The 23,178-nt window shown below is 56.3% G+C and overlaps 1 protein-coding gene and 1 long non-coding RNA gene across 2 annotated transcripts in view; one reads left to right on the top strand and one right to left on the bottom strand.

Moving 5' to 3' along the window:
* The window catches only part of MFSD4A (major facilitator superfamily domain containing 4A), a 28,809-nt gene extending 10,943 nt beyond the window's left edge, over positions 1–17,866 (bottom strand). Inside the window, exons 1-6 of the mRNA XM_030302598.1 lie at positions 17,613–17,866; positions 6,656–6,854; positions 5,718–5,978; positions 2,498–2,666; positions 1,962–2,077; positions 734–907 (exon numbers count right to left, since the gene is read on the bottom strand). Coding sequence (XP_030158458.1) covers positions 734–907; positions 1,962–2,077; positions 2,498–2,666; positions 5,718–5,978; positions 6,656–6,854; positions 17,613–17,842 — 1,149 coding nt within the window. The 5' untranslated portion in view covers positions 17,843–17,866. The remainder of the gene's footprint in view (positions 1–733; positions 908–1,961; positions 2,078–2,497; positions 2,667–5,717; positions 5,979–6,655; positions 6,855–17,612) is intronic.
* On the top strand, positions 17,634–21,546 carry LOC115505164. The gene is made up of 3 exons (XR_003965932.1): positions 17,634–17,783; positions 20,528–20,700; positions 21,191–21,546. It is a non-coding gene; the product is annotated as an uncharacterized LOC115505164 (long non-coding RNA).
* The last annotated feature ends 1,632 nt before the right edge of the window (positions 21,547–23,178 follow it).

Below are 23,178 nucleotides of genomic sequence, written 5' to 3'. Positions count from 1 at the left end.
CTGGAAAGGGAGTGAGTTCCCAGTCACTGGAGGTTATTAAACAGACTGTGGACTCCCTGGAGGGGATGTTACAGAGGTGATTTGAGCCCTGGAGGGAGGCTGGGCTAGACGACCCTAATCTGTAATCTGGACGCTTTGTCATAGATAGTGACATGGACCCACGTCAGGTCGAAAGTCTGACCCCATCGCTTGGGCCTGGAACCCCCGCCTTCTGGGCAGACCAGTTCCCTGAATAACATCCTACATTCCAGCCTGGTACTTGAGAATCATTTGGCAGAGTTTCAAAATGCAGATTCCTAGGCTCTAGCCCAGACACGGTGATTTCTGAAGGCCAGGGGATGCCTGGCCTCCGCTGGCCATGGGGCTCTGACCAGCTGGGCGTCAAGGTCACACAGGAGGACCAAGGCCAGCACCCCCTTCACTTGTACTCTGGGCAGACTGTCAGCTGAGATCTGCTCCACGCATGGCAGTAACCACCTCCTACGGCCCCTTTCTCTGATGGGTACAAAATCAGAGGCCCAGAGAGGGAAAGGGATTTTTCCAAGGTCACACAGATAGGCTCCACCTTCTTGATTCCCCCCTTCCTCACGGCATCTCTCTCCCCCCTGCTCTCCTCCCTCTACTCCTGCATTCCCTCCCTATCCCCAGTCCCGAGCAAATGTCCTGGGGCGGTGGTACGGCCAGGAGTGGATGGTCCTCCTGCGTCTCCAAGAAGTGAAAGGAGGCCACTTACCACATTGACGAACACCATGGTGGCTGGCTTCACTTTGGAGGAGATGGGAATGGAGATGAGCCGACCCAGGGTGATGAAGCCCCAGAAGAGGCTGGGGAGGTAACCAGCCACCTTGTGCCCCACAGACAGCGGCTTCTCCACTGCATAGCTGTACACAAAGGCTGAGTACTCCCCCTGTGGAGAGACGGGCCCTGCTGAGCACACCTGCGGCACAGCTGAGCCCTCAGAGAAGGAAGACCAGGTCGGGGCAGGTGTGCTGAGGGCTGAGGGAGGACTGGTCCTGCTTCTGGAAGCTCAAAGGTGGGCCTAGGGCCAACATCACACAACACTCGCGGCCCGAGCAGAGGACAGACCCTGGGGAGGTAGAGCTTACAGATTCCACCGGCCCAGAGGCGCAGGCCTGGGGACACAGGGAGAGGGGTGTCTCTGGGTCTCCACAGGGGGTCTCGAGAGGTCTGGGCCGCTCCCCCCTCCCCACCAGAGCAGAGCACAACCACACGTCTCATTTATGAGGATTCCACGGACGGTTTCTTGTTGAAGGAAGGTGAAAACAAGGTGGGCACACGTGTCGCGTCTCGTTCTACAGAGGAGGGGGCGGAGAGAAGTGACTCGCCCAAGGTCACACTGAGAGTTGGGAGTCAACCAGTACTGTCACGAGTATTTCCCACTGGGTCACCTGTTTTAGGGCCTTCTCTTCGGAGAGGCCCCAGCATGGCAATCGGTTAATCAATCGGCCATTCAAAAGTATCCCGATCTAATCCTAAGAGATTTCTGGAAAAAGGCACTAAACAGTATTAACAGAGGTCACCAGTAGAATAAATAGCTGGGCCCAAATCTTGACTGTAGCTTGTTTACAACATGCCTTGAGAAGCTGAGGTTTGGAACGCGTTCCGGGAAGCAGCGTGCCCTCGCGTTTACACGGCATGACCTCTATCTGGAGGAACAGACCTCTGCCTCTCAAGAAACGTGGGTAGCTTGCACTTGGTAACAAACTAGAGGGGCCCCTACCCACAGAGTTAAGGAGAATAAAAACAGCTGGCTGGGACAGAAGACCATAGTACCCAGGGGCTGTGAACAATTCTTCAGACAGTCCCCGCCCCCTAGGACTTCTATTTAGTTTAAAAGTATGAGTTGACTGCACAACAGGTGAGCCCTCTAGGACACCTTGAAGCTCCCCTCTTTCTCCTGCCGCCCCTAGCTTGAGCGTCGGGGAGGCGGGCAGGCTCACCGTCATCCCGTCGGTCATGAACAGGACCAGGGCGGCTGTGACGTGGATGGCGAAGAAGGAGTAAGGGGCGCCTTTGAAGTTCTTCCTCTGCCAGCAGCCGAACAGGTCCTCGTGCCCTGGACGAGACATGAGAACAGGGCTGAGTCTCAGCTTCTGCTCCTTCCCCTCTGCAGGCCCGGGGTAAGCGGCTGCCAGATGGGCGAGCCTGGCAGGTTGGGGACCAGTTACTGCCGCCCACCTTCCCTAACTTCCAGCCAGCTGTCAGGGACAGCTCCTGTCCACCTCAGTCCTGGTGGAAGCGAGGCTCAGGGAGATCAAGTCATTTGCCCAAGGTCACACAGGCAGGCTGAGGCAGAGTCTGCCTGCCCCACTCCTGCGGCCAGGCTGGTCCGTGTCTTGCCAGACGGGACCATGGGTGCCCGGGGTTTGCTTCCAACCATCATCGCCTGTGATCTACGTTCACCCTCCGGGGGATGGGGTCACTAGGGAAGCCTCGGTGTGGGGCCGTGAGCGTGAAAGTTCATTAGAGCCCCCACCTGGGTGTGGCTGAAACTTTGGGGGCAGTGAGGAGGCGTCTTCCTTCTCGGGAGGCTGCGTCTCCAGGGCCAGCTCATCTGCGGACAGGAGCAGGGGCCTCCTCTGAGGGCAGCAGGCCAGCAGCCGCTCTTTGGATAGCAGAAACAGCACAGCCATGGGCACCGGGAGCTGGGGGGAGGGGGGGTGGGCAGAGGGTCAGGAGAGCCCTGTTCCCATCAGGCTCTCCCCTTCCCGTGCCTCACCTGCACACACCACCACGGGGTCGACCGGCACGGGTCCGCACAGTCCTGAGAGAAGACGGTTCTTTTCTACGGGTGTCCACCTAAAGGCCATCCCCAGCAAATGCCACCAGGTGTATTGACTGCCCCACCTTAACCACATCTGTTTTTCTGAAGACAGCTTCTTGTCACATGCAAATCTTGGACTCACACCAGGCCTCCCCGCTGGTACAGGAGAGATGTCAGAGATAAAGTTGTTTCTAAGGTCCTCATTCTGAACGGTGCCGAAGCGGGACCCCCCCCCCCCCCCCACACACACACTCCTTCATGCTGGGAGATCACATGACACCTCGCGAAGAAGGTCTGCTTTGGTTCGTTATCCCCATTTTCCAGATGGGGCGACCTGAGGCTCAAAACTGTCACTTAGTCATCACCCGTTACAACTGGAAGAGAGCAGATCGGTAAGCGAGAGACCAGAGAGTGTTAGTGCCTGGTCACTGGCTGACGGGGGAGGGAAGGGCAGAGCTGGACTGGAGCCCGGGGCACCCTGATTCTGTCTGGTCAGACCCCACCTCAGGGCTTGTGTGGGTGATGTTATACCCGAGGAGGTAGAGGGCCTGTCCCCAGAGGCTCGCTGTCTAAACAGGAAAACCGGGACACAGACTCCTTTGCTGGAAAGATGCACGGTCCGGGCAACACCCGCGCCCACGAGCCTGGTGTTGTGTGCGTTGCTATTTTACATCAAGTCACTTGGGTTTAGCGAACTCCTCAGGGCGATGAGAAATAGCTCCTGCCCCTGCGGTTGCCTGGAGAAGCCTCCACCGCCTCCCTCAGGTGCCCTGCCTGCGTCTCATCACCCTCACTGCCAGGAAGCTCCCCATCAAGTCTGCCCTCTGCCCTCCCTGCTGCAATATAAATCAAGTTCCTTTTGCTTAGGACAGAGAGGAAGCCCAGGGAGCTGTGCAAGTTGCCCAGAGCCCACCGGGCATCTCTGCTGACAGAGATGGGAGGCAGCTGGGCTGGTGCTGCTCTGAGGTGGTCTCTCCCTCCCTGGAGGCACACTGGCACCCCGGGGTGGGGGGTGGCATTTTCCCAGGGCTCCCGCCCCCCCGAGGGCACCTTGGGAGCCTCCCTCCACACTCAAAAATAACAAGTCACACGCCCCGCAAATCAGGCCTCAGTGGGAGGAGACGACCCCTGCCTCGGGAGTCCCAGGTCTGACGGGGGGAGTCAAACCCTCCCTCCAGTCTGATGGGGGAAACAGGAAACCCACACACAGAGGCCTGCGGTGGCAGAATGCCTGGGTGAAGGCCGAGGGGAAACAGCTGTGAAAGAGCCCGGTCACTCCAGCGGGGCTTTCCAGGGAGGTGGGCGGTGGGAAGGGCTTCACAGAGGATTGGCTGGGGTTGCCTGGTAAGAACACAGCCTGTCTTTATAAGAAGCCCATTCAGAGAAGGCAAAGGCTCCACCTGGAGAGTCCAAGAGTTCTGGGGAGGCTGCCTGTGTGTGTGTGTGTGTGTGTGTGTGTGTGTGCGCGCGTGCGCCCACAAGCATGCACAGCCCCATTCTCTTCTGTGGTGGACTGTTTATCTTCAGAAACAAACCAACAAAAAAGTCCGGACATCCTGCCACAAACAAAGTGCCTCCAGGCTGCACCTCGTGGGGCGAGAGAAAACAGGGCTCGGGCTGACACTGGACCTTCCGGCTTCCTGGTCCTGGCGTCTCAGCTTTGACCCGGTACTGATGGCGATGCTTCCCCTTACAGGTGCCCCCCTGGAGGGCACAGGCCCGAAGCTGGGTTGTTTCCAAAGCAGTGACAGGCATGGGCAGAAAACGGAAAGGGCGAGAGAGGGGCGTGTGTTTTTCAGAGCCCCCGGTGAAGATTCTGGTACAAGGAAAGGAAAGTCACGAAGAAAGGAAAAACGAGCACTTGCTATGGGGCAGCAGGAAGGAGGCTGGTGCTGGCAGTCGGGGTGAGAGCCTGGCCAGTGTCTTGCTAGCCACTCATCGGGCCCTTGTGCCAGGGACGGCATGACGCCCCCTGCTGTGCTGCTCAGGGGGACTGGATGATCTCGAAGACCCCTTTCAGTGCTACGTGCACGGCATCGCAGCTGGGCAGCCACTGCAGAGCGGTGACAAGTGGGCCCAGAGAAAACCCAGGCCCTTCGTCACGACGGGCCATACGTTGCCTCCATCCCGCAGCCGGGCCAACGGCCGCCTGGAATATTCCACACCCGCAGCCCAGGCCGGGCCGAGCCAGGGGGCCAGGGATGCTCCCGCTGTTCCTCGCGGTACTTCCCAAGCTGGAGAGAGGGTAGGGGCGTCTCCCCACCTGTCCCTCTGGCCCCAGCCTGGGCTACTGGCAGGGAATCTGTCTTGGGTTAAAGACCACCAGAGGTTTCCGGCCAGGGACAGAGTCGGTGCTGACAGGGAGGATGAGAGCCGGGGTGCAGAGGGGCCTCAGTACCTGACCCAGTACAGGCAGGTGGTCTCTCTACCCTGCTCCCACCATGGCAGCCATGGTGTGGTCATTTTGTTCATCCCTTGACCCCCACGGGAGCCCACCTCACAGCAGGACACAGGGGAATCCCACCGGCGATGAGGGAGCCCAGGGAAGAACCCCATACAGCCTGGGGTGCTCTGTCCCAGAGCCCCTTCATCTGGCCTTGGAGGGAGAGAGCTGGTTTCCCATGGAGCCTCGGATGGCTTGAAAGTTGACCCTGATCCCGTTGTGCTAAACCTGCTCATGGCTTTACCTCCCTGGAGAATCGCAATCATGGATTGTGACAACTGAGGACCTTCAAGATGATCTCCTGCGACCCCGTTTGTATTCAGATGCATCCCTGGGTGGGGGGGTTAGTCTTCCCGCCCCCTTGCCTTCCTGAGGGCATGCTTGAGCCCAGCACACTGCTCGGAATCATAAGAATCTACACTGGGAGCTGCTATGGACACGTGTGATGGTCCACTTGTCCCCACCCGGCCCTGCCCCGGTGGCACTCACATTGATCAGGGCCATGATCCAGAAGGCATACGACACGCGGGTCCCTGCCCGGTCCTGCGCAGGCAGCCCGGAGAGCGAGTGGTTGGACCAACGCCACGCCTCGGTGTGGTGCTGGCCTAGGACCCTGGAGGCGTGGAACAGGTGGCTTCCAGAGGTGGCATTGGCCGTGCCGTTGGCAGGCAAGCAGTTGGCCTCAGACAGGAAGGGGTCGGCAATGAGGGGGCTCAGCAGGGCACCAAAGCCCACAAAGAAATGGAGAACCTGGAGGGGGGAGGAGAAGTGGTGTGGGTGAGGGAATGGCTCAGGCTTCATACCCTCCCCCCCAACTTTGTGTTCCATCTGGGGAGTGCCTGCCTGGCCCCAGAGTGGGAAGCGATGGGGACACAGGAGAGATGAGGACAGAAGTTCCTCTCAGTCACCTTCTTGTCCGGGGATAACTGGGTGACAGTGGCCAATTCCCTCCCTCCCGCTTCCTTCTTTCCCAGATCTTAACTCCAGCTGGGGGCCGTTCCCATGATAACACCTACCAGCTAACACCCCAAAGGGAAGGGAGCTTGATAGAGGGAAGGGCTGGATAGGAAGAGAAATACAGAGACGGGCAAGGAGCTGAGAAAACAGCAAGCCCTCCCATCACGGCACACTCCGATTCACAAAGAACCTCTTCTCTGGAGCACCTGGGTCCCTGGGACCACCCTGCACGCAGGGAGCATGACCCTACTTTAGAGCTGAGGAGGCCCGAGTCCAGAGATAGTGGCCCAGTGTGGCCCAGCTGGAGGTGGCCACATAAAACCAAGACCCCGGTGCTCTTTTCTCTTTTTGCATTACCACCTGGCCTCCAGTAAAAGACACCTCACCCCAGGGAGGGGGCTGGGAGAGGTGGACAGGTTCCCGGGAGCTCCCCGTGACCACCCAGCCCCCATGGCTGCGTGCGGGCTCACCTGGAGGAAGATGGCCGAGTCCTTCTGGTAGACCCTCACCAGCTGCATGTTGGCCACGGTGTCGATGCAGCCCATGGCTAGGCCCGCCAGTGCCATGACAGAGGCCAGCACCTTCACATCTCGACAGAAGGGGATGATGGCAAACACCAGGGAGATGGCCAGGGATGAGGTGAAGAGGGCCCATAACGACTGGGCCAGGCTACGGTAGCAGAGGGGTGAGGTCAGGGGAGGGGCCTGGGGCCTTCAAATAAAGAGCCCCCTCCTTGTCCCCCGCTCGCTGGGCAGCCTCAGGGGAAGCTTCTGGTAGAGGGGGGAGGGGGCTGCTGAAGAAGCTCTGTCACTTGTTAGCTAGGGGTTCACAGGCGAGATGTTTCTTGTGCCCCAGTCTTCTCGGGTAACAAGCCCTACCTCATAGGGCGGCCGTAAGAACTCAAGAAACGGTGTGAAGCGGCACGTGATGGCACTTAGCAAAGTGCACCTGCTATGATTTTACTTACAAGCGAGTTTCAACTTCAAATTGCGGATAGGGGCGCCTGCCTGGCTCAGCCAGTAGAGCGAACGACTCTTGATCTTGGGGTTGTGGATTTGAGCCCCACATTGAGATTACTTAAAAATAAAACCTTTAGGGCGCTTGAGTGGCTCAGTCGGTTGAGCAACCGACTTCAGCTCGGCTCAGGATCTGAGTTTGAGCCCCACATCTGGCTCGCTGCTATCAGCGCGGAGCCTGCTTCGGATCCTCTGTCCGCCCCCACCCCGCCCCTGCCCCGCCCCCGCCCCGCCCCACCCCTGCCCCGCTCTCTGCCTCTCAGAAATAAACGTCTAAAGATAAATATTTTAAAAAGCTTATAAATAAATCAATGGCTTACTTAGAAAACATTACATACAAAGATATTTCTGCTCCTCTCATGGATGTACAGGAGGAGCCTGCTTCGAGCGTCTCATGGGTACGGTGCCGAACGCATGAAACTGGAGGTGGGACCCCGGGTGGGACCCGATTTCCAAAACATCCCCTCCCACCCCCCAGCGGGGCTGCAATGCGCTCTTCCCACACAGGAATGGCAAGACGGCCAGGCCCTTTGTAGGCGCCAAGCTAAGCCACCTGAACCAAAGCCCACAGCCGAGGTCTTTGGGTAATTTGGTGCCTCCCCACCTTGGACAGAGATCTTGACTCTCCAAGTGTCTGGAAGGGAGGCCCGGTGGCTGTCCTCACTGAGAGGTGTCTGGGAGGTGACCTTCCCCCAGAGGAGCCCACAGCAGGCAGGCTGAGGGCCTGTCCCCCCATGAGTGAGTAAATGGAACGTCTAGGGCTCTCTCAAGATCTTTTTGGTACCCCCTACCTAATAAGCAGACTCTGAGCGAGGAAGGATGCCTTGCATTTTCTGGAACCAGGCTGAAAGGCTAATGTGAGTGAAGGAGGTTGGGCAGCAAGAAGGTTCTGGGGACGCCCGGCCGGCTCAGTTGGCAGAAGATACTACTCTTGATCTCAGGGTTGGGAGTTCAAGCCCCATGTTGGGCATGAAACCTACTTAAAAAAAAAAAAAAAAAAAAAAGGTTCTGGAAGACAGAGGCTATAAGGGAAATTTCTCAGATTATGAACAGCTGTTCTGGCAGCTGGACCTGGAGAGGTGGGCGGGAGGAGGGGTGTGTGGCCAGAAGACATATGTGAGTTTCCAGCACATTAAGGAAAAGAAGGGGGCCCCCAGGAGAGCCCTCGGGCTGCGTCCTTCACCAGAAGTGCTTGCCTCTGACCCCCGGGGCCCTCAGCTTCTCCTTCTGGCCCATCTTTGATTAAATCCTTTATCAGAAGGGCTCTGCTGATAGCATCAGTTATTTTCTCTTTTCTTGTTTCCGGGCTGATCTGCTGGGCAGATAACTGATCACGATCTCTGCCTGATCCCAACCCTGCGTGAGCAGGGAGAGGGGACTCCCTTCACCTCGGCCACTAGGAGGAGGACAGGGAGGGCTGTGTTGTGGGGAGGCCTGTTGAGGTCTTTCCCGGGTTCCCTCCACCAGCCTGATCCCTCTGGCATCCTCCCCCACCCTGCTCTGCAGGTCCCCGGTGCTGACAGCCTGGACTGCTCACTGAGGTTCATGCATTTCCGCCTCCTGCAACCTGGCCTCCGAATCTCCCTTTCCTCCCCGGTGCCCAGCACAGAGGCGATGCCCATTTCTCCACAGGTGATGAACACAGCAAGCTTCTCATTATAGCTCTCTCTCTCTCTCTCTCTCTCTCTCTTTCCCTTTCCTCTGCCTGCACAAGGATCTCAGGGTTGGGAGTTCAAGCCCCATGTTGGGCATGGAACCAGCCTCATCCTGGCTGGCCTCACTTCAGGGATGGCAAGAGGGTCCCCTGTCTCCCCTTCAGATATTCTCCCCATTGAGCTGGCACACGGGATGGCTTGCCCTTTCCACCACCTCACTCACCACTTTACGGTAACGCATGGAGGTCCCACGCCAAGGGCACACACTCTCTTAAAGAATTAACACGTTATCATTATTGCCCTGAGAAACCTAGACGAACGTGGTTAATGATCAGCCCTGTAGCAAAGTCCCAGGATCGGGAAACTGAGAGGGAAGGAAGGCTGCGAGACAAGAAAATGACAACTAACGTGCTTACGGTGCCCGAGACATTTGGTGCACACGACAGTGCCCGCGGGTAGGCTTTGCAGTTGTGCCTCTTTGACCCCCCAGTAAACTGAGGCAGAGAAAGACTGCAAAAGCCGCTGACAGCCTGGACTCAAACCCAGATCATCTTGATAACCCCTATGCCATGCTGCTTTTCCATGGAGGAGAGAGAGAGAGAGAGACAGCGGCAGAGACAGAGGCAGAGCTTGCGCGTGTGTGTAAAAGGGCTGCTGCTGGGCCACAGACTCAGCAGGGCTGGGGAGAGGGGCGGCCAGAAGAGAGCAGGGGCCAGAGTCAGCAGAGCCTCGTTTGGCAGGCTGAGAGGCAATGGGGGAACAGCTGTTCACCGGAACATGAGCCCCCAGGGGTCCCTCTGCTGGTGTCATGGCAGCTCCAAACCCTTCGTGTTATAACCGCTGGCCCCACTGCAGGCCTCCCAAGGCATCCGCTGCAGCCGTTAGTGCAGAGGCCCCCATGCCTGGCACCTTGCTCGGCCCTGAGAAGGTGCGCCCTCCGGGGCTGCTGGATGTTGCTGGTCAAACGAGAAACGTGCTCGAGGAAGCTCGTCTTGTGACCCCACCCAGGACGGCCTGGAGACTTGGGAGGCTGATGTGGGAGTTGTACGGGGTGACACTGAGACGGAGTCAGAGACAGAGACCGGGAGACAGAGGCAAGACACGAAGACTCAAGTAGGGCCCGGATGCCAGTGGAGCAGCAGGAGGCTGGGGAGAAGGGAGGGGCATGTGGAGGGCTGGGGTCACGGTGGGCTGCCCATCTAGGCCTCTCCTCTCCCCCACTGTACCCTCTCACCTCGCCATTTCTGAGAAGGACACTTGATGCCCGTGGCCGGGGTGGGGGGGGAGGGATTTTTGTTCCCAGGCCCAGCGACAGGCAGGAAAGGATAAGGAGAAAACAGAAAGGAGAGCCTGGAGGAAAACTGGCCGGGGGAGGCCCCTTCCTGCATCTGCTACCAGCCCCTGAGCCATGATCTGAAGCTGCCGCCTACCAGCCGGGGCTGCAGAGGGCTAAGCCCATACCGGGCCTGCGGTTCCCGGGGCACTGGGAAATGGAGACGTGTCCCCAGTAAGCGGGAGCAGCCGTAGCACAAGAAAGCCTGGGTTTCAATCCCGGGCTGCCCGCCCTCCCCAGTCTCTCCGGCAGGGCCGCGCCTGGGCATTCCAAAACCCAGCCTGAACAAATTTCTTTAGATCGGAACATTGCTGCCAAGAGAAAAGAAGTCCCAGATACACCCCAGAGCCAGACTGAAATATACTAATTGGCTTGGTCACTTAATGGTTTAGTCAAAGGCCCCTTCTAGGAATGCGGGTAATTTCAAAATTATGGAATAATAATGTCAAAACAGCTTTGGCAGCACGGATGTAGTGGGATTTGTAGTCAGACTGGTCCTCGTGTAGACAAATGTCAAATCTCTATGTTGTACACTTGGAACGACATAATATGTATGTCAACTATACTTCAATAGAAAATTTTTAGAAGAGGGGGCACCTGGGTGGCTCAGTCAGTCAAGCGTCCGACTCCGGATCAGATCGTGATCTCACGGCTCTTGAGTTCGAGCCCCGCATCGGACTCCGTGCTGACAGCTCAGAGCCTGGAGCCTGCCTCGGATTCTGTGTCCCCCTCTCTCTCTCTCTGCCCCTCCCCTGTTTGTACTCTGTCTCTCTCCCCTTCAAAACTAAACATTTTTAAAAGATTTTTAAAAAAGGAAAAGAAAATTGAAAAAAAGACTGGTCCTAGACCTACCTCTGTCACTTCCCAGCAGGCGGCTCCGGACGAGGCACTGACACATCGCTCCTTAGAGCCTAGGTTTTCTCCATGATAAAATGGGGCCAGTAAGCTCTGTCTCCTGAGGCTGCCGTGCGGAGTCAGTGTGATGCTACAGTCCTTGGCTCACTCGCTGGGATTTGGCCCTGGCCACTGGCAGTCCCCCTCCTCGGTGCTCACCCCCTCCCTGCCAGCAGCCAGGCCCAGGGAAGTCCGCTCAGCAGAGATGGGTGCCAGCTCCTGGATTCTCTGTTCCCACTGCAGCGCCCTCTGGGGTGACCCTGGGAGGCTGGTGGGGGAACTGCTGGAGTGGCAGCAAGGACCTAAGAATCCTACCCCTCACTGTATAGATCAGAAGCCAGGCCCAGACAGGGGAAGAGAGTCAGGATCCAGTTTTTGGACTCCCATTCCAGGCTAAAGCCAGCATCGTGTTATTGATCTTCCCTCCCCTGATCTCGAACTCAGAGGTTAATTCAGACCAGTTAAAGCAGGGGGCGGGGGGGCGGCAATCCCCCAAGGCCTGGGGAGATGTAGGAACAGCTTAGACCGTCGAGGGAACCCTTCGTCAGGAAGCCTGAGAAATGTCCAAGTTACTCATTGACGGCTCCAAGTGGAGGTGAAACGGGGGAGAGAGAGCAGGTCCTCCCCCAGCCTGGCGGTGGCTCTGCGGGAGGTGCCCGCCCCGCCAGTTTGCTGTGTGACCTTGAACACGCTGCTGACCCTGTCAGCCCAGGTGCTCTGCTTTACCCAGAGGGCACACGTGATCACCTTGACCTGGCGTTGCCAGGAGTGGCGGCTCTGGCCCTCCTGGTTCTGTGATAAGAGGAGGGGGGGCTGCCTGGCTCCAAACCAGAGGAAGGGCGTAAACAGTAAGATGCCAGCCAGCCCGTCCTGCCCTCCACGTCCCAGGAGTGGGTAAAAATGCTGCTGTTGACCGCTCCATGCCACCTCCATGGGAGTGACTCCAGCATGGGCACTGACATTCTCACACTCTTGCCTCAGGGTGTCCCCCTGTCCACCCTGATAATCTTCCTGGAGGGACCAGGGAAGAGGAGAAGTGCCCAGAACCCAGGAAGCGTCAGCGGCAGCCTGAGCCTCTCTCCAGCCCAAAAGGAGCCGGCAGCCTGCAAGAGAGGAGTCGGGGTCTGGGACAAGAAACCAGGAGTCAAGGCCACACCCTGGGAGCTAGGGCAGGCTGGAGAATAGTTTGAGCTGGCCAAGAGGGAAGGGGCAACTTTTGCCTTCTCGTGGCTCCCCTCTAACTGGCCGCTCCCATACTGACACCCCAGCTTGGTCAGGGCCCTGTGTTAAGGCTGGGGACACCCAGAGGGAGGAACAAGAAAGACTGCCTTTGGGGAGATCCCAGCCCAAGGCAGGGCTCAGGCCCTATTAGACTCAGGTGGGGGGGCACACCCTGCGTGTGACGACCTGCCTGGTGTGCTGGGGTGCTGGCCTTGCAAGGATGGTCTAGCGGCTCTGTCCGCCTGGAACCCCTCCCCTGCAGCTCTTTGCACGCATGGCTCTCTGCTGTCATTGACATGTCAGCTTCACTGTCCCCTCCTCAGAGGAGCTTTCCCTGACCACCTGGTGAAAGTAACCCCCCCCCCCAACACTATTTACTCTCCATCCTCGTCCTGCTTTGTTTCCTTCATTTCGCTACAACGGTCCTCCAGAGCACAAGCTCCTTGAGAGCAGGGACCTTGTCTATCGCATTCTCCCCTAAACCGGGGTTTGGCTCGAAAGATGCTTGTTGGACAAGTGAATGAAGGGGTGGGATGAGTTTTGAGATTTTGTTTTCATTTAAAAAATTGAGATAGGGGCAGTGGAGCGTGCGACTCTCGATCTCGGGGTTGTGGGTTCGGGCCCCACGTTGGGTATAGAGATTACTTAAAAAAATAAAAATCTTAAAAAAAATGAGATATAATTTACACACCATTAAACTCATCTGTTCAAAGTGTATAATTCAGTGGTTTTTAGTATGTTCAGAGCTGTGAACCCGTCACCAGAACCTAAATTTAGGGCATCCCCCCCTCACCCCTATACCCAGAGAGAAACCCTATACCCATCGGCAGCCACTCCCCATTCCTCTCCACATCCTAGAAACCTACTGCTCTACTATATTTTCCCATTCCGGACTCTCATGCAAATGAAACCACACAGCCTGTGGTCCTTCGTACCTGGCTCCTTGCACTTAGCATGACGTTTTCGAAGTTCCTCCATGTTGTAGCATCTATCAGGACCTCATTCCTTTTTCCGGCTGAATACTACTCCACCGTACGGGTGAACCACATTTCATTTGTCCATCCATCCATCGGTGAACATTTGGTTTGCTTCCACTTTTTGGCTATTAGGAATAATGCTGCTTGGGGCGCCTGCGTGGCTCAGTCAAGTAAGCCTCTACCTTCAGCTCAAGTCATGATCTCGCAATTCGTGGGTTCAAGCCCCGCGACGGGCTCTGTGCTGACAGCTCAGAGCCTGGAGCCTGCTTCAGATTCTGAGTCTCGTTCTCTCTCTGCCCCTTCCCAGCTCGTACTCTATTTGTCTCAAAAATAAATAATATCTTTTTAAAAACCGGATAATGCTGCTATAAACATTCCTGTACAAGGTTTTGTGTTGACAGGTCTTAATATACCTAAGAGTGGCGTTGCTGGGTCTTATGGTAATTCCCACACTGAGATGAGTTTTTAAAGCAAGAACGGTGTCTGGGGCCAGACCCCAAGTAGGCTTTCAGCCCAGGTTTTCTGCGTGCTGAAAGGGAGACAAACTGCTGGAGGGAGAGGCAGAGGCTTTTTAGACGGGAGACCGACCAGGGGCCCAGCTCAGGGGAAGACACTGGCTTTTGTACTGTGTTCCAGAAACTTCAGGGGGCCAGCATCTTGGGGAAGCAGGGCTGATGGTGGCCTGGGAAACCTTGCAGGAAAGACTAGGTTTCATGCAACGGGCAGGAGGGAGTCAGAGCTGGGTCTTGGGCAGGGCAGGACTTGCAGGCATTTGGGGAAAATGATGGGTAGAGAAGGAGGCAGTGAATAGGGTAGAGGGGAAGAACCCAAGCCTTCAATTAGGAGGGTGCATGCAGGGCAGAGGCCAAGGTGAGGCTGGGAGAAGGCTGGGGAAGGTCTGAAAGCCATTTATCTACCCTGATGCCTTTGAGATAAAGGGGTCTCCCAAACTGCCCAGGGTGGTTAGACAGGTCCCCAAGAAACCAAGAAAACAAAAACCCTAACCTTTTATCTAAATACGCCTTTCTCTTTCCTGTCTGACAAAGCACATACCTACACACCCTGCCAACCAGGTGGCTTTGCAGTTTTCTCTTCTCTGAATGGTTCCCTGCTCTCGATACGCAAGATATTTCTAAGGAAGGTCTAGTCCAGATTCTTCTGACTCTAATTGTACCCGTCTCCCTCTTGGCCTGCACATGGTAGCTTCCCTCAAGATCTGTCTGTGCTAGAAGCTGGGGGTGGGGCCGGGGGCGGGAGGGGGGGGTCGGTAACTGATCCTGAGCAGAGAGCTCCTGTGCTGTCCTGTCCGGTCCCGCTCTAACACCCGAGGCTGTCCACACGCAGACCCTCCAATGCATGCCCCCACGGAGGCATCCAGAAACCCTCTTCAGCCCTGGTCCTCAGTCTGGGCCCAGCAGCAGGCAGGACTGGGGCTGTCCCGAGCCCCTCACCTCTCCCGTGTGTCTGTCTGTACCGGCTGGCTCCTGCCATTTGTTAAACCAACCCCCATCCCCCTCACAAGTACCAGCCTGGCCACACTGCTCTCGCGGGTAATCACTTAAGCTGAAAAGCACTTGGTGTGGGGGTGGGGGGGTATTAGCATTTGAATTTGTGGTCAGGCCCCAAGCAATCAAGCTTTAGTGGCCGCTTTTAGGGCTACTGGCGGTTCTGTCTGTTTTGAGAAATGGGGGACTGTGATGAGTCGTCCGGACCTAGCTAGGTTGTCACTTTCCTTTATACACAGGCCACCCCTGTGACAAATCCTGCATTCCTCCCGAAGTCCACTTCGCTCCTAGCCAAAGGAAAGGGTTCTTTATGACATTTTGTTTGGGGGCTGGGAGGACTGAGGTCCAGGACTTAAATGTGAGCCTGAACTGATAGGACTCAGGCCCTCCACCTGACCCCTCAGATCCCTCCTTCCCAGAGGCGTCAGCTCAGGAATACTCAGCCCCATGCCTTTGCCTGGTGAGGACAGGGTATAACTTGTACCCTACGCAGTTCGAGAGGACTACTCAGAAAGCAAGAGCCATTTCCCGGGTATCTGGTTCCAGAGACAAATGCCTGGGTTCAAAACCTGACTCAATAGCTGTATGATGTGACCTGGGGTAAGTTTCTTTTTTTTTTTTAATTTTTTAAAATGTTTATTTACTTATTTTGACAGAGAGAGGAGGAGAGGAGGGGCAGAGAGAGAGGGAGACAGAATCCTAAGCAGGCTCCGCACAGTCAGCACGGAGCCCGATGCGGGGCTCAAGTCCATGAACCGGAGCGATCATGACGTGAGCCGAAATCCGGAGTGGGACGCTCAACCGACTGAGCCACCCAGGGGCCCTCGGGGCAAGTTTCTTAACCTCTCTGTGCCTCAGCTTCCTTAGGCACAAAATAGAAACAACAGTACTACTCTGTAGGGTTGTCGTGAAGTTTAAATGAGTTGCTACGAACGATGAGGAGCTAAGAACAGTGCCTGGCATTGAGAAAGAGCTCTCCGAAGTTAGTTTTATTATTAGCATTATTTTTCTTCTCTGTGAGCCGGTTTCCTGCCCCACGACCCTTTCCACTGCCTGCTCAGAGCTCCTTGTTGAGTAAGGAGCCCCGAGGGAGGTGCACAGCAAGCAAGGAAGAGATGGCCCCTTTGGGTGTGTGTCTGTTTCTGTTGTTGTTTTTACCGAACCTGGCCCGCCAACCTGCCCTTTCAAATTACTCCCATTCCCCTTCCTGTTCTTTGCGCTACACATGTTCCTAAAAAGTGCCAGGTAAGGGAGCTTTTGTAAGGCAAAACACGCTTTTAAAGGAAGGAGAGAAAACAGAAAAACATCCTGATGGATTTCTAATTAAACCTCTAGGCAGAATCAAGAAGCGTCCTGAGCTTTCTCTTAAGATTTGCAGAATCCCCCATGCATCCAACCTTGCACAAAGCCCAAAGAAAAACCAGTGTCCACGAGACTTGCCTCTCAAGAGAATTCTTCCCTTTACAAAAGAATTTGATAATGGGGATAATCACTTCCTAATTGGGAATGTTTTGTCAGTTGGGCATCCTAAAGTGGGATCTGTCTGTATGACGCCTGTGTTCTCTCCATCAGCTCAGGGATACCTCTAGGAGCAGCCCAGGGTGAGAGCACCTGGCTGGGCATGCCCCCCACCCCCGTTTCTCTGGGATAGCCCAACCGGGGTTTTGTCCCTGGGCCTTCCGCTTGCTTGAGTCCATGCAGCCCAGAAAACCACCCAGCCAGGAACCAGAACCAGGGAAATCTCCAGCAGCCTCCAGTTTGCAAGCCATCTATCCCCTGCTTTTGGGTCTGTTTTCCCAGCTGCTCTAGGCGAGCAATCCTGCTGCCTTTCCGGAGGGCTCCGCGGGGGCGGCCCTGTCCAACGTAAGCCCGGGGGAGAAGGAGGCTTTGCGATGGTATCCAAAGGGGGCATCTTTCGCGGCCATGGCAGGCCGAGTCCCGAGCAGAGGCCAAGGAAGAGTAACATGGCGTGGGAGAAGTGGAGGGGGACCCTGGCCCCAGAGTTGGAGGGTCAACTTACCCAAGCTGTGCGTGGGACAGCCCACCCCTCCCCTACGTGGCCCTAGTAATTTGGTGCCGAGCGTCTCCCAGGCAGAAGGGCTTGGCCTCCGGAGGCCGATGCAGGAACCCTGACTCCCTCTGAAGCAGGGACACACAGGACCCAGCAGCCCCGCAGCCCCGGGGGGGGGGGGGGGGGGGGGCCAGCGTGTGTCAGCTGAACCGGAGCTGATGGTCTGAGTGGAGCCCGCCCCAGGGCGCTCTGTCAAGCCGCAGCCAGCCCCGGCACCTGGCACGGCCCCTGAGGTGACACTCCCACTCTCCTTCCACCTCACTTCCAATTCCGCCCCCGGCAGCAGGGGCTACTGACAAACCTGAGACCCGCGGTGCGGGAGGGAGACGCCGTCCCACCGCCCCCGGTGCCATCACCCCTGGGCCCGTGGCGCGTGGGTGGGGGAGCGGGTGAGGGCCGGGTTTAACCCCCTGGCGGGGGTGAGAGAAGGCAAATAAATAATCCAGAAGTCACCTTCAGTCTCTGGAGAGACTTTTCCGGGGAGAGCCGGGGTGGGGGAGGGAGGCAGTCCAGCTAAGGCGGGGCGCGGCTGGCGGCGCTGGGAGAGGTGGTCGCCGCCCGCCAGAAGGCGAGGGCGCCCCGCGGCCCCAGCCCCGCGGGGGCAGGGACGCGGGCGGCGGGAAGGGAAGGGGTGCAAGGGAAGGAGAGGAAGGAAGGGAAAGGAAGGGAAGGGAAGGGTCGGCGCGGCCGTGCGGAGGAGCGGCGGGGGCTGGGGTCTGGGGGCTGCGGGGCTCCCGCGCGGGCCCGGCACTCACGTCCTCTTGAAGACGCCCCCGAGGGCGCTGCCCAGCAGGAGGCAGAGCTGCTGCGAGAAGAAGACCCAGGAGATCTGGGGCAGCGAGCTGTGCGTCTGGCAGCGCAGGTCCAGCAGCGTGGGCCCCAGGAAGGCGATGCACAGGCCGAAGCTGAAGAAGACGCTCCAGTAGGTGAGCGTGGGCTGCAGGTTGCGGCGGAGCAGCCCCGACACGCGGCCGTCGCAGCCCATGGCCCCGGCTGGCGGGCTCGGCGGCTGCTGGCTCCGCGCGCCGGTGCCCGAGTGCCGCGCCGCCCGCGGGAGGGCCGGCCGGGCAGGGGAGGCCGGCGGCCGGGAGGGAGGGGCGGGGAGGGGCGGCCCGGCGAGGGGCCCCGCCCTCGGGCCCGGGGAGCAGCGGGGGCGCCTCTGCGGCCGCCTGGCACCGCGTCGGGGCCCGCGCCCTCCTCGCGCGCGGCCGGGCGCCGGCCTCCCCCTGCTTCCCGAACGCACGCTCACCCTCCCCGGCTGCAGGAGACCGACCGCCTGCAGCGCTTCGCCCCCACCCCCTCTCCAGCTGTCCGTCCCACCCGCGTCCGTGCACAGCCCCGCGGGGGCGGAGGGGCCCGCGCGCCCATTGCAGAGCTGGGCAAACTGAGCCCGAGAGACGTCCCGGACGCTCGGAGAGGCTGGAGAGCGGGACCTTCCAGCGCTTCGCCTAGGCTTGGGGAGCTACAATCCCCACCCTCACCCCCCAACCCGGCCTGGGCTTTGCGGTGGAGGAACCCCCCCCCCCCCCGAGCACAGCGCCCCCCTACACCTAGGTGCTTCACAGATGCACTTCAAGGGTCTGACAGCGCCCCCATCGGCCCCCAGAATAGAAGATAAAATCTCCTACATACATTTTTTTTTCCTTTGGGAGAGTATTCATAGCTTTCATTGGACCCTCGAGAGGATAAGCATTTTAGACAGAAAACCTTAGAACTATCCGATCTGCACCCTAAGCTCCGCCTGAGAGCTGGTCTTCCCCGGCCGCATCTCTGCGCGCTGGACAGGTGCAGGAAGGAGGAAGATGAAGGTGTTCTCTCCAAACTCCACTTCTCGCCTTCTTCCTAGTGGGGGGCGGGGGTGGGCAGCGATCTGGAGGAGTCCCAAGAGGAGTTGGGAAGTAATCCTCCAGGGGTAAAAAGGGTCCTGGGGGAGAATTCCTTTTTTGCTGGAAAAAAACGGATGGGGGAGTGGGGTGAGAGGTGTCACTCTCCAGACCAGCAGTCCTTGGAGGAGCCTGCGGCTGGGCTGACACAGGCTGTCCCTCCCCCCAGGTGGCTATAGAACTGGCGAGTCCTGTGTGGTCCTGCTTCTGAGGGAGCCAGGGTTCCTGCATTGGCCCCCAGAGGCGGAGCAGTAAGGTCCAGAGTGTCACTTCTGCTGGTGGTGGCAAGAACCACGACATCATGCCCACTTGGCCCTCCAGGGGGACCAGAGCTGAAAGGGCTGAGGAGGTTGGGGGGCGGGGAGGGAGTGCTCTCCTGACAACCTGGCATGAGGAGGGGGCAATCCACATTTCTTGCAGGGCTGGCTTCATCTCACAGAGGCACCATCCCTCCTCTCCTCTGAGCACATGGGAGCAGAGCCCCAGGGCCTCTCTGGCTCAGTGGGTTGGTAGGTAGTAAGAGTTATTTATTCAGTAGTGATAATGGAGGGTCTACACAGTATTTGTGGTTCAGTAAAAAGGTCTCCTCTAGGAAAAAAAAGAAATGAATCATAACCACAAGCATTTGGTTGGGTCCTCTCTGCCATTTTCACAGAATTCCAGAACCACAGAAGCTCCGAGTTGGAAAGAACAATCTCCAAATCGAGTCCCCTATCCTCTCCCCATAGTTGCTGATAACTGCTCGTCAGTCCTGTTCTTGGCTGATACCTCTTACTGTTGAGGATCTTACCTATCATCTCCTGTGGGTCTGCTTCCAACATGGGTCAGCTCCAGTTAGGAAGGGTTTCATGCCCCACTGAAATGTCCCTCCCGGTGACTCCCCACCGCCACCCACAGGACAAGTCTAATTGCTCCGCGCATGTTAGCCCTTCACACACACCACCCGGCCCCAGCACTTGGCTTCTCCAGCCCAAACACCTAAAATTCTTTCATGATTTCTATAGATGGTACTCCCCAGATCTATCACCCTACTGGGGCAGCTCCTCCAGCCACAGTAGCCGTGACCCTGGTAGAGTGCACCGTGAGGCAGCCCATAGTGTCTGGGGTGCTAGAGGCATTCTATAGCTTGATCCGGGTGGTGGTTACACAGCTATAAACATATGTAAATATTCATTCTTGTACAAACATACGCATGCTTATGATTTGTGTCTTTTACTGTAAGTTACAGTTGGACAAAATAGTGGAAAGTAAAAATAAGTCAACAAATGCAAAGTGAGGCACTTTACTGTGAATACCCAACCCCCTTAGAGTCAAGCCTTCCTTCCTTCCTTTATTTCGCCCTTTCTTTCTTTTTTTTAATTTTTTAAAGTTTATTATTTATTTTGAGGGAGAGAGAGAGAGAGAGAGCACACAGGGGAGAAGCAGATAGAGAGGAAGAGAGGGAATCCCAAGCAGGCTCTGTGCCAACTTGGGGCTCAGCATCATTCCACAAAATGCACTGTGAGATCGTGACCTGAGCTGAAACCAAGAATCTGACACTTCACCGGCTGAGCCCCCCGGGCGTCCCTCTCTTTCTTTCTTGCGGGCAGAGCCCTGGAGCTGGGACTAGCAGGCAGGGAAACAGGTGAAGCAACGCGGCTCTGTAACGGGGATGCTTCGAGAGCCTGGGGCAGTATCCCATTTTGCCCAGGGAGGGCTTCATTACTGAACTAAATGTGGAAGGATGGGTGTGTGAAAAGATTTTTCTTCTTCTCTCTTCTTTTTCTTCTCTGTCTCCTGTTTTCCAGTATCATCACGCTGTCCACCTCCTTCAGGAACCTTTTCTGGACAAATTCTATCCAACCCCAAAATTCTAGCCAGCCCCTGATTGACTTCTTGCCCCTACAATCTTCACAGCTGTATCCATGGATTGCTAGGTGCCTCTTCCTGTCACCCAGCCTCCCTTGCAGCCAGTGAAACGGTGAGTTCTTAAGGGCCTGGGACATATTTACCTATATTTTTGACTCTCCCCACCTCCACCCAGGTGCCTCACTGAATGCCTTTCAGATAGCGAGTCCTGGATAAACAGCTGGGGAACTGAGTTATTTGCACGTTGCCTTTAACAATTATTTTTGGCTTTTCATTTACATATCTTATCTCCCAGCGATAACAAGTTCCCCAAGGGCAGAGGCTGTCCTGTATTTCCCGTGTCGAGTATTCAAGTATCTAACCCTAGCTGGGCACCCTGTGGTCACTCTTAAATTTTACAGAAAAACCTTGGATGGTCCCTTAGCCACTGTCTGATTTCCCTCCTTGTAAATTGGAAGGGAATTATCCCTGTCCCTCACTAGCTCTGGAAAGCAGTTTGAGACGCTAAAAAACGGAAACACTGACTGCATTGGCAGAAAAGATCTGTAGGAGTGAAGGGTCCTCAGGCTCTTGCTGACTGAAACCTATTTCTTTGCCTCAAGGGTCGCCTCCTCTGGAAAGCTTTCCCTGACCTTCCTAGGGCCCCAAACTACATCATTGCTCATCACCTGTCTACCGCCTCTCCTCCAAGGCAAGGGCCACGGGGTTTGTTCGTCACTGAGTTCCCAGGACTGGCTCTGTGGTGAGAGATGTTTGCCCTACAGTGACTCCCACTTAGTCCTTGAAGTTGATAAACAATAAATCAATTGTATATTTTGGACCATCAACAGTGATCTACATCCGGGAAACATTCAGGGAGAAAGCAAACAAGATGATATAACAGAGAGTGAAATAAAAGCCACGTACTCTCACTACCAACCTTTCACGTACGTGGGAGCTGCCCAAATTCCTTAGTGCACAGAATCGCGATTGTATTTTGTCTTTGTTACTGTTTCCGTTAGGATTGAAAACCTTAGGGGCGCCTGGGTGCCTCGGTTGGTTAAGCGTGCGACTCTTGATCTCGGCTCAGGTCATGATCTCATGTTTGTGGGATCAAGCCCCGAACTGGACTCTGCTCTGGAAGTGTGCAGCCAGCCTGCTTGGGATTCTCTCTCTCTCTCCCTCCCTCTCTCTGCTCCACTCACGTGCTCTCTCTCTCTCTCTCAAAATAAATAAGTAAACATTTTTTAAAAAGAATTGAAAACCTTGAATATTAAAACATGTGCAAAGAGAAAAGTTTTGATCATCACAGCCTAGAGGAGGTCACTTAGACTTGGGCCTGATTTCATGTTGGGCGGAATCCGCTAAGTGACCGTGGGCCTGCTCTCGGTCCCCAGGACCCTCTGGTCTCTGCTTCCCAGACCCTGAGGAGGCAAGGCGGGTGCAGTAGAGTGAAGTCTCTGGTTCAAGGTCATTAAGCACATCTGCAGTTCCTTTGGCCATTCTAGGGAATGAGGCCGCCCCTCCCCCACGTCCGGATTTTATCCTCACAGCCCTGGCGTCATTGCTTTGCCGGTCACAGTGTGGAGAGCGGATTGGCAAGCTCTGTCTGGGGTTGGCATGGGGTGGGTGGCAGACAACTTGGTGCCAAGGACTGTACCCAGATGCCCCAGCCCCCCTACCCCACATAAATGCTGACAGCAGAGATGGGTATGTGTACAAAAAGCCTCCTTTGCCAAATACCTGGGTGAACCGAGTTCTCAGCCTGCGTGGAGAAGTGGGGGGGGTGGTGACTGCAGGTTCCAAGAAGGATAGAAGAGGTGGGAGCCAGTAAGATGGCCCAGAGGCATCTTAAGAGTTAGACCGGTGGCCGCATGCATCCTGGAGAGAATATAGCATAGCAGTTAGCTGCTGCTGAATGCATGTTAGTGCTTAAAAGGGCTCGTTAAGCCAGTCTCGCTTTGAGGGTTGGAAAGACCTCTGAAATTATCCTTCCACTCAGAAATGGAATTCTATTCATGGCATTGCTCAGCCTAAGCTTTAGCACGTCCAGGCTTGGGGTCGAGTGTGAGATGTGTGTGAAAACTGAGCCTTGGTTTCCTCCTCTCTAAAATGGGGAGAACAGGGGCACCCGGCTGGCTCGGCCGGTAGAGCATGGGACTCTTGACCTCAGAGCTGTGTGTTCAAGCCCCGTGTTGGGTGTAGAGATTACTTTAAAAAAATAAATAAATAAAGCAGGAAGAATCGTGTCTCCCTTACTGTGAGAAAATGTAGACGGAGTGCAACACAGGAGGTGTAGATATTAAGAATCTGGTATACCAGATTCTCAATAAGTTCTCCTCCTCCTCCTTCCTCACTGCAACAGCACAAACTGCTCTATGGTTTTTTACACGAATACAGTGGCTAGCAAAATATGACCAGCAGCATCAGTATGTCCTGGGAAGCTGCTAGACGCGAAAATTCTCTAGGGGCGCCTGGCTGACCCAGTTGGCAGAGCATGTGACTCTTGATCTCGGGGTTGTTTGAGCTCCCCGTTGGGGTGCGAGATGACTTAAGAGCAAAATCTTAAAGAAACGGAAAGGCAGATTCTCACTCCTGCTCCAGACTGGAT

Source organism: Lynx canadensis, chromosome F1 (assembly GCF_007474595.2).
Source record: "Lynx canadensis isolate LIC74 chromosome F1, mLynCan4.pri.v2, whole genome shotgun sequence".
Classification (NCBI taxonomy): domain Eukaryota; kingdom Metazoa; phylum Chordata; class Mammalia; order Carnivora; family Felidae; genus Lynx; species Lynx canadensis.
Note: the sequence above shows the minus strand (reverse complement) of the source record. Positions and strands in the feature narration are given on the sequence as shown.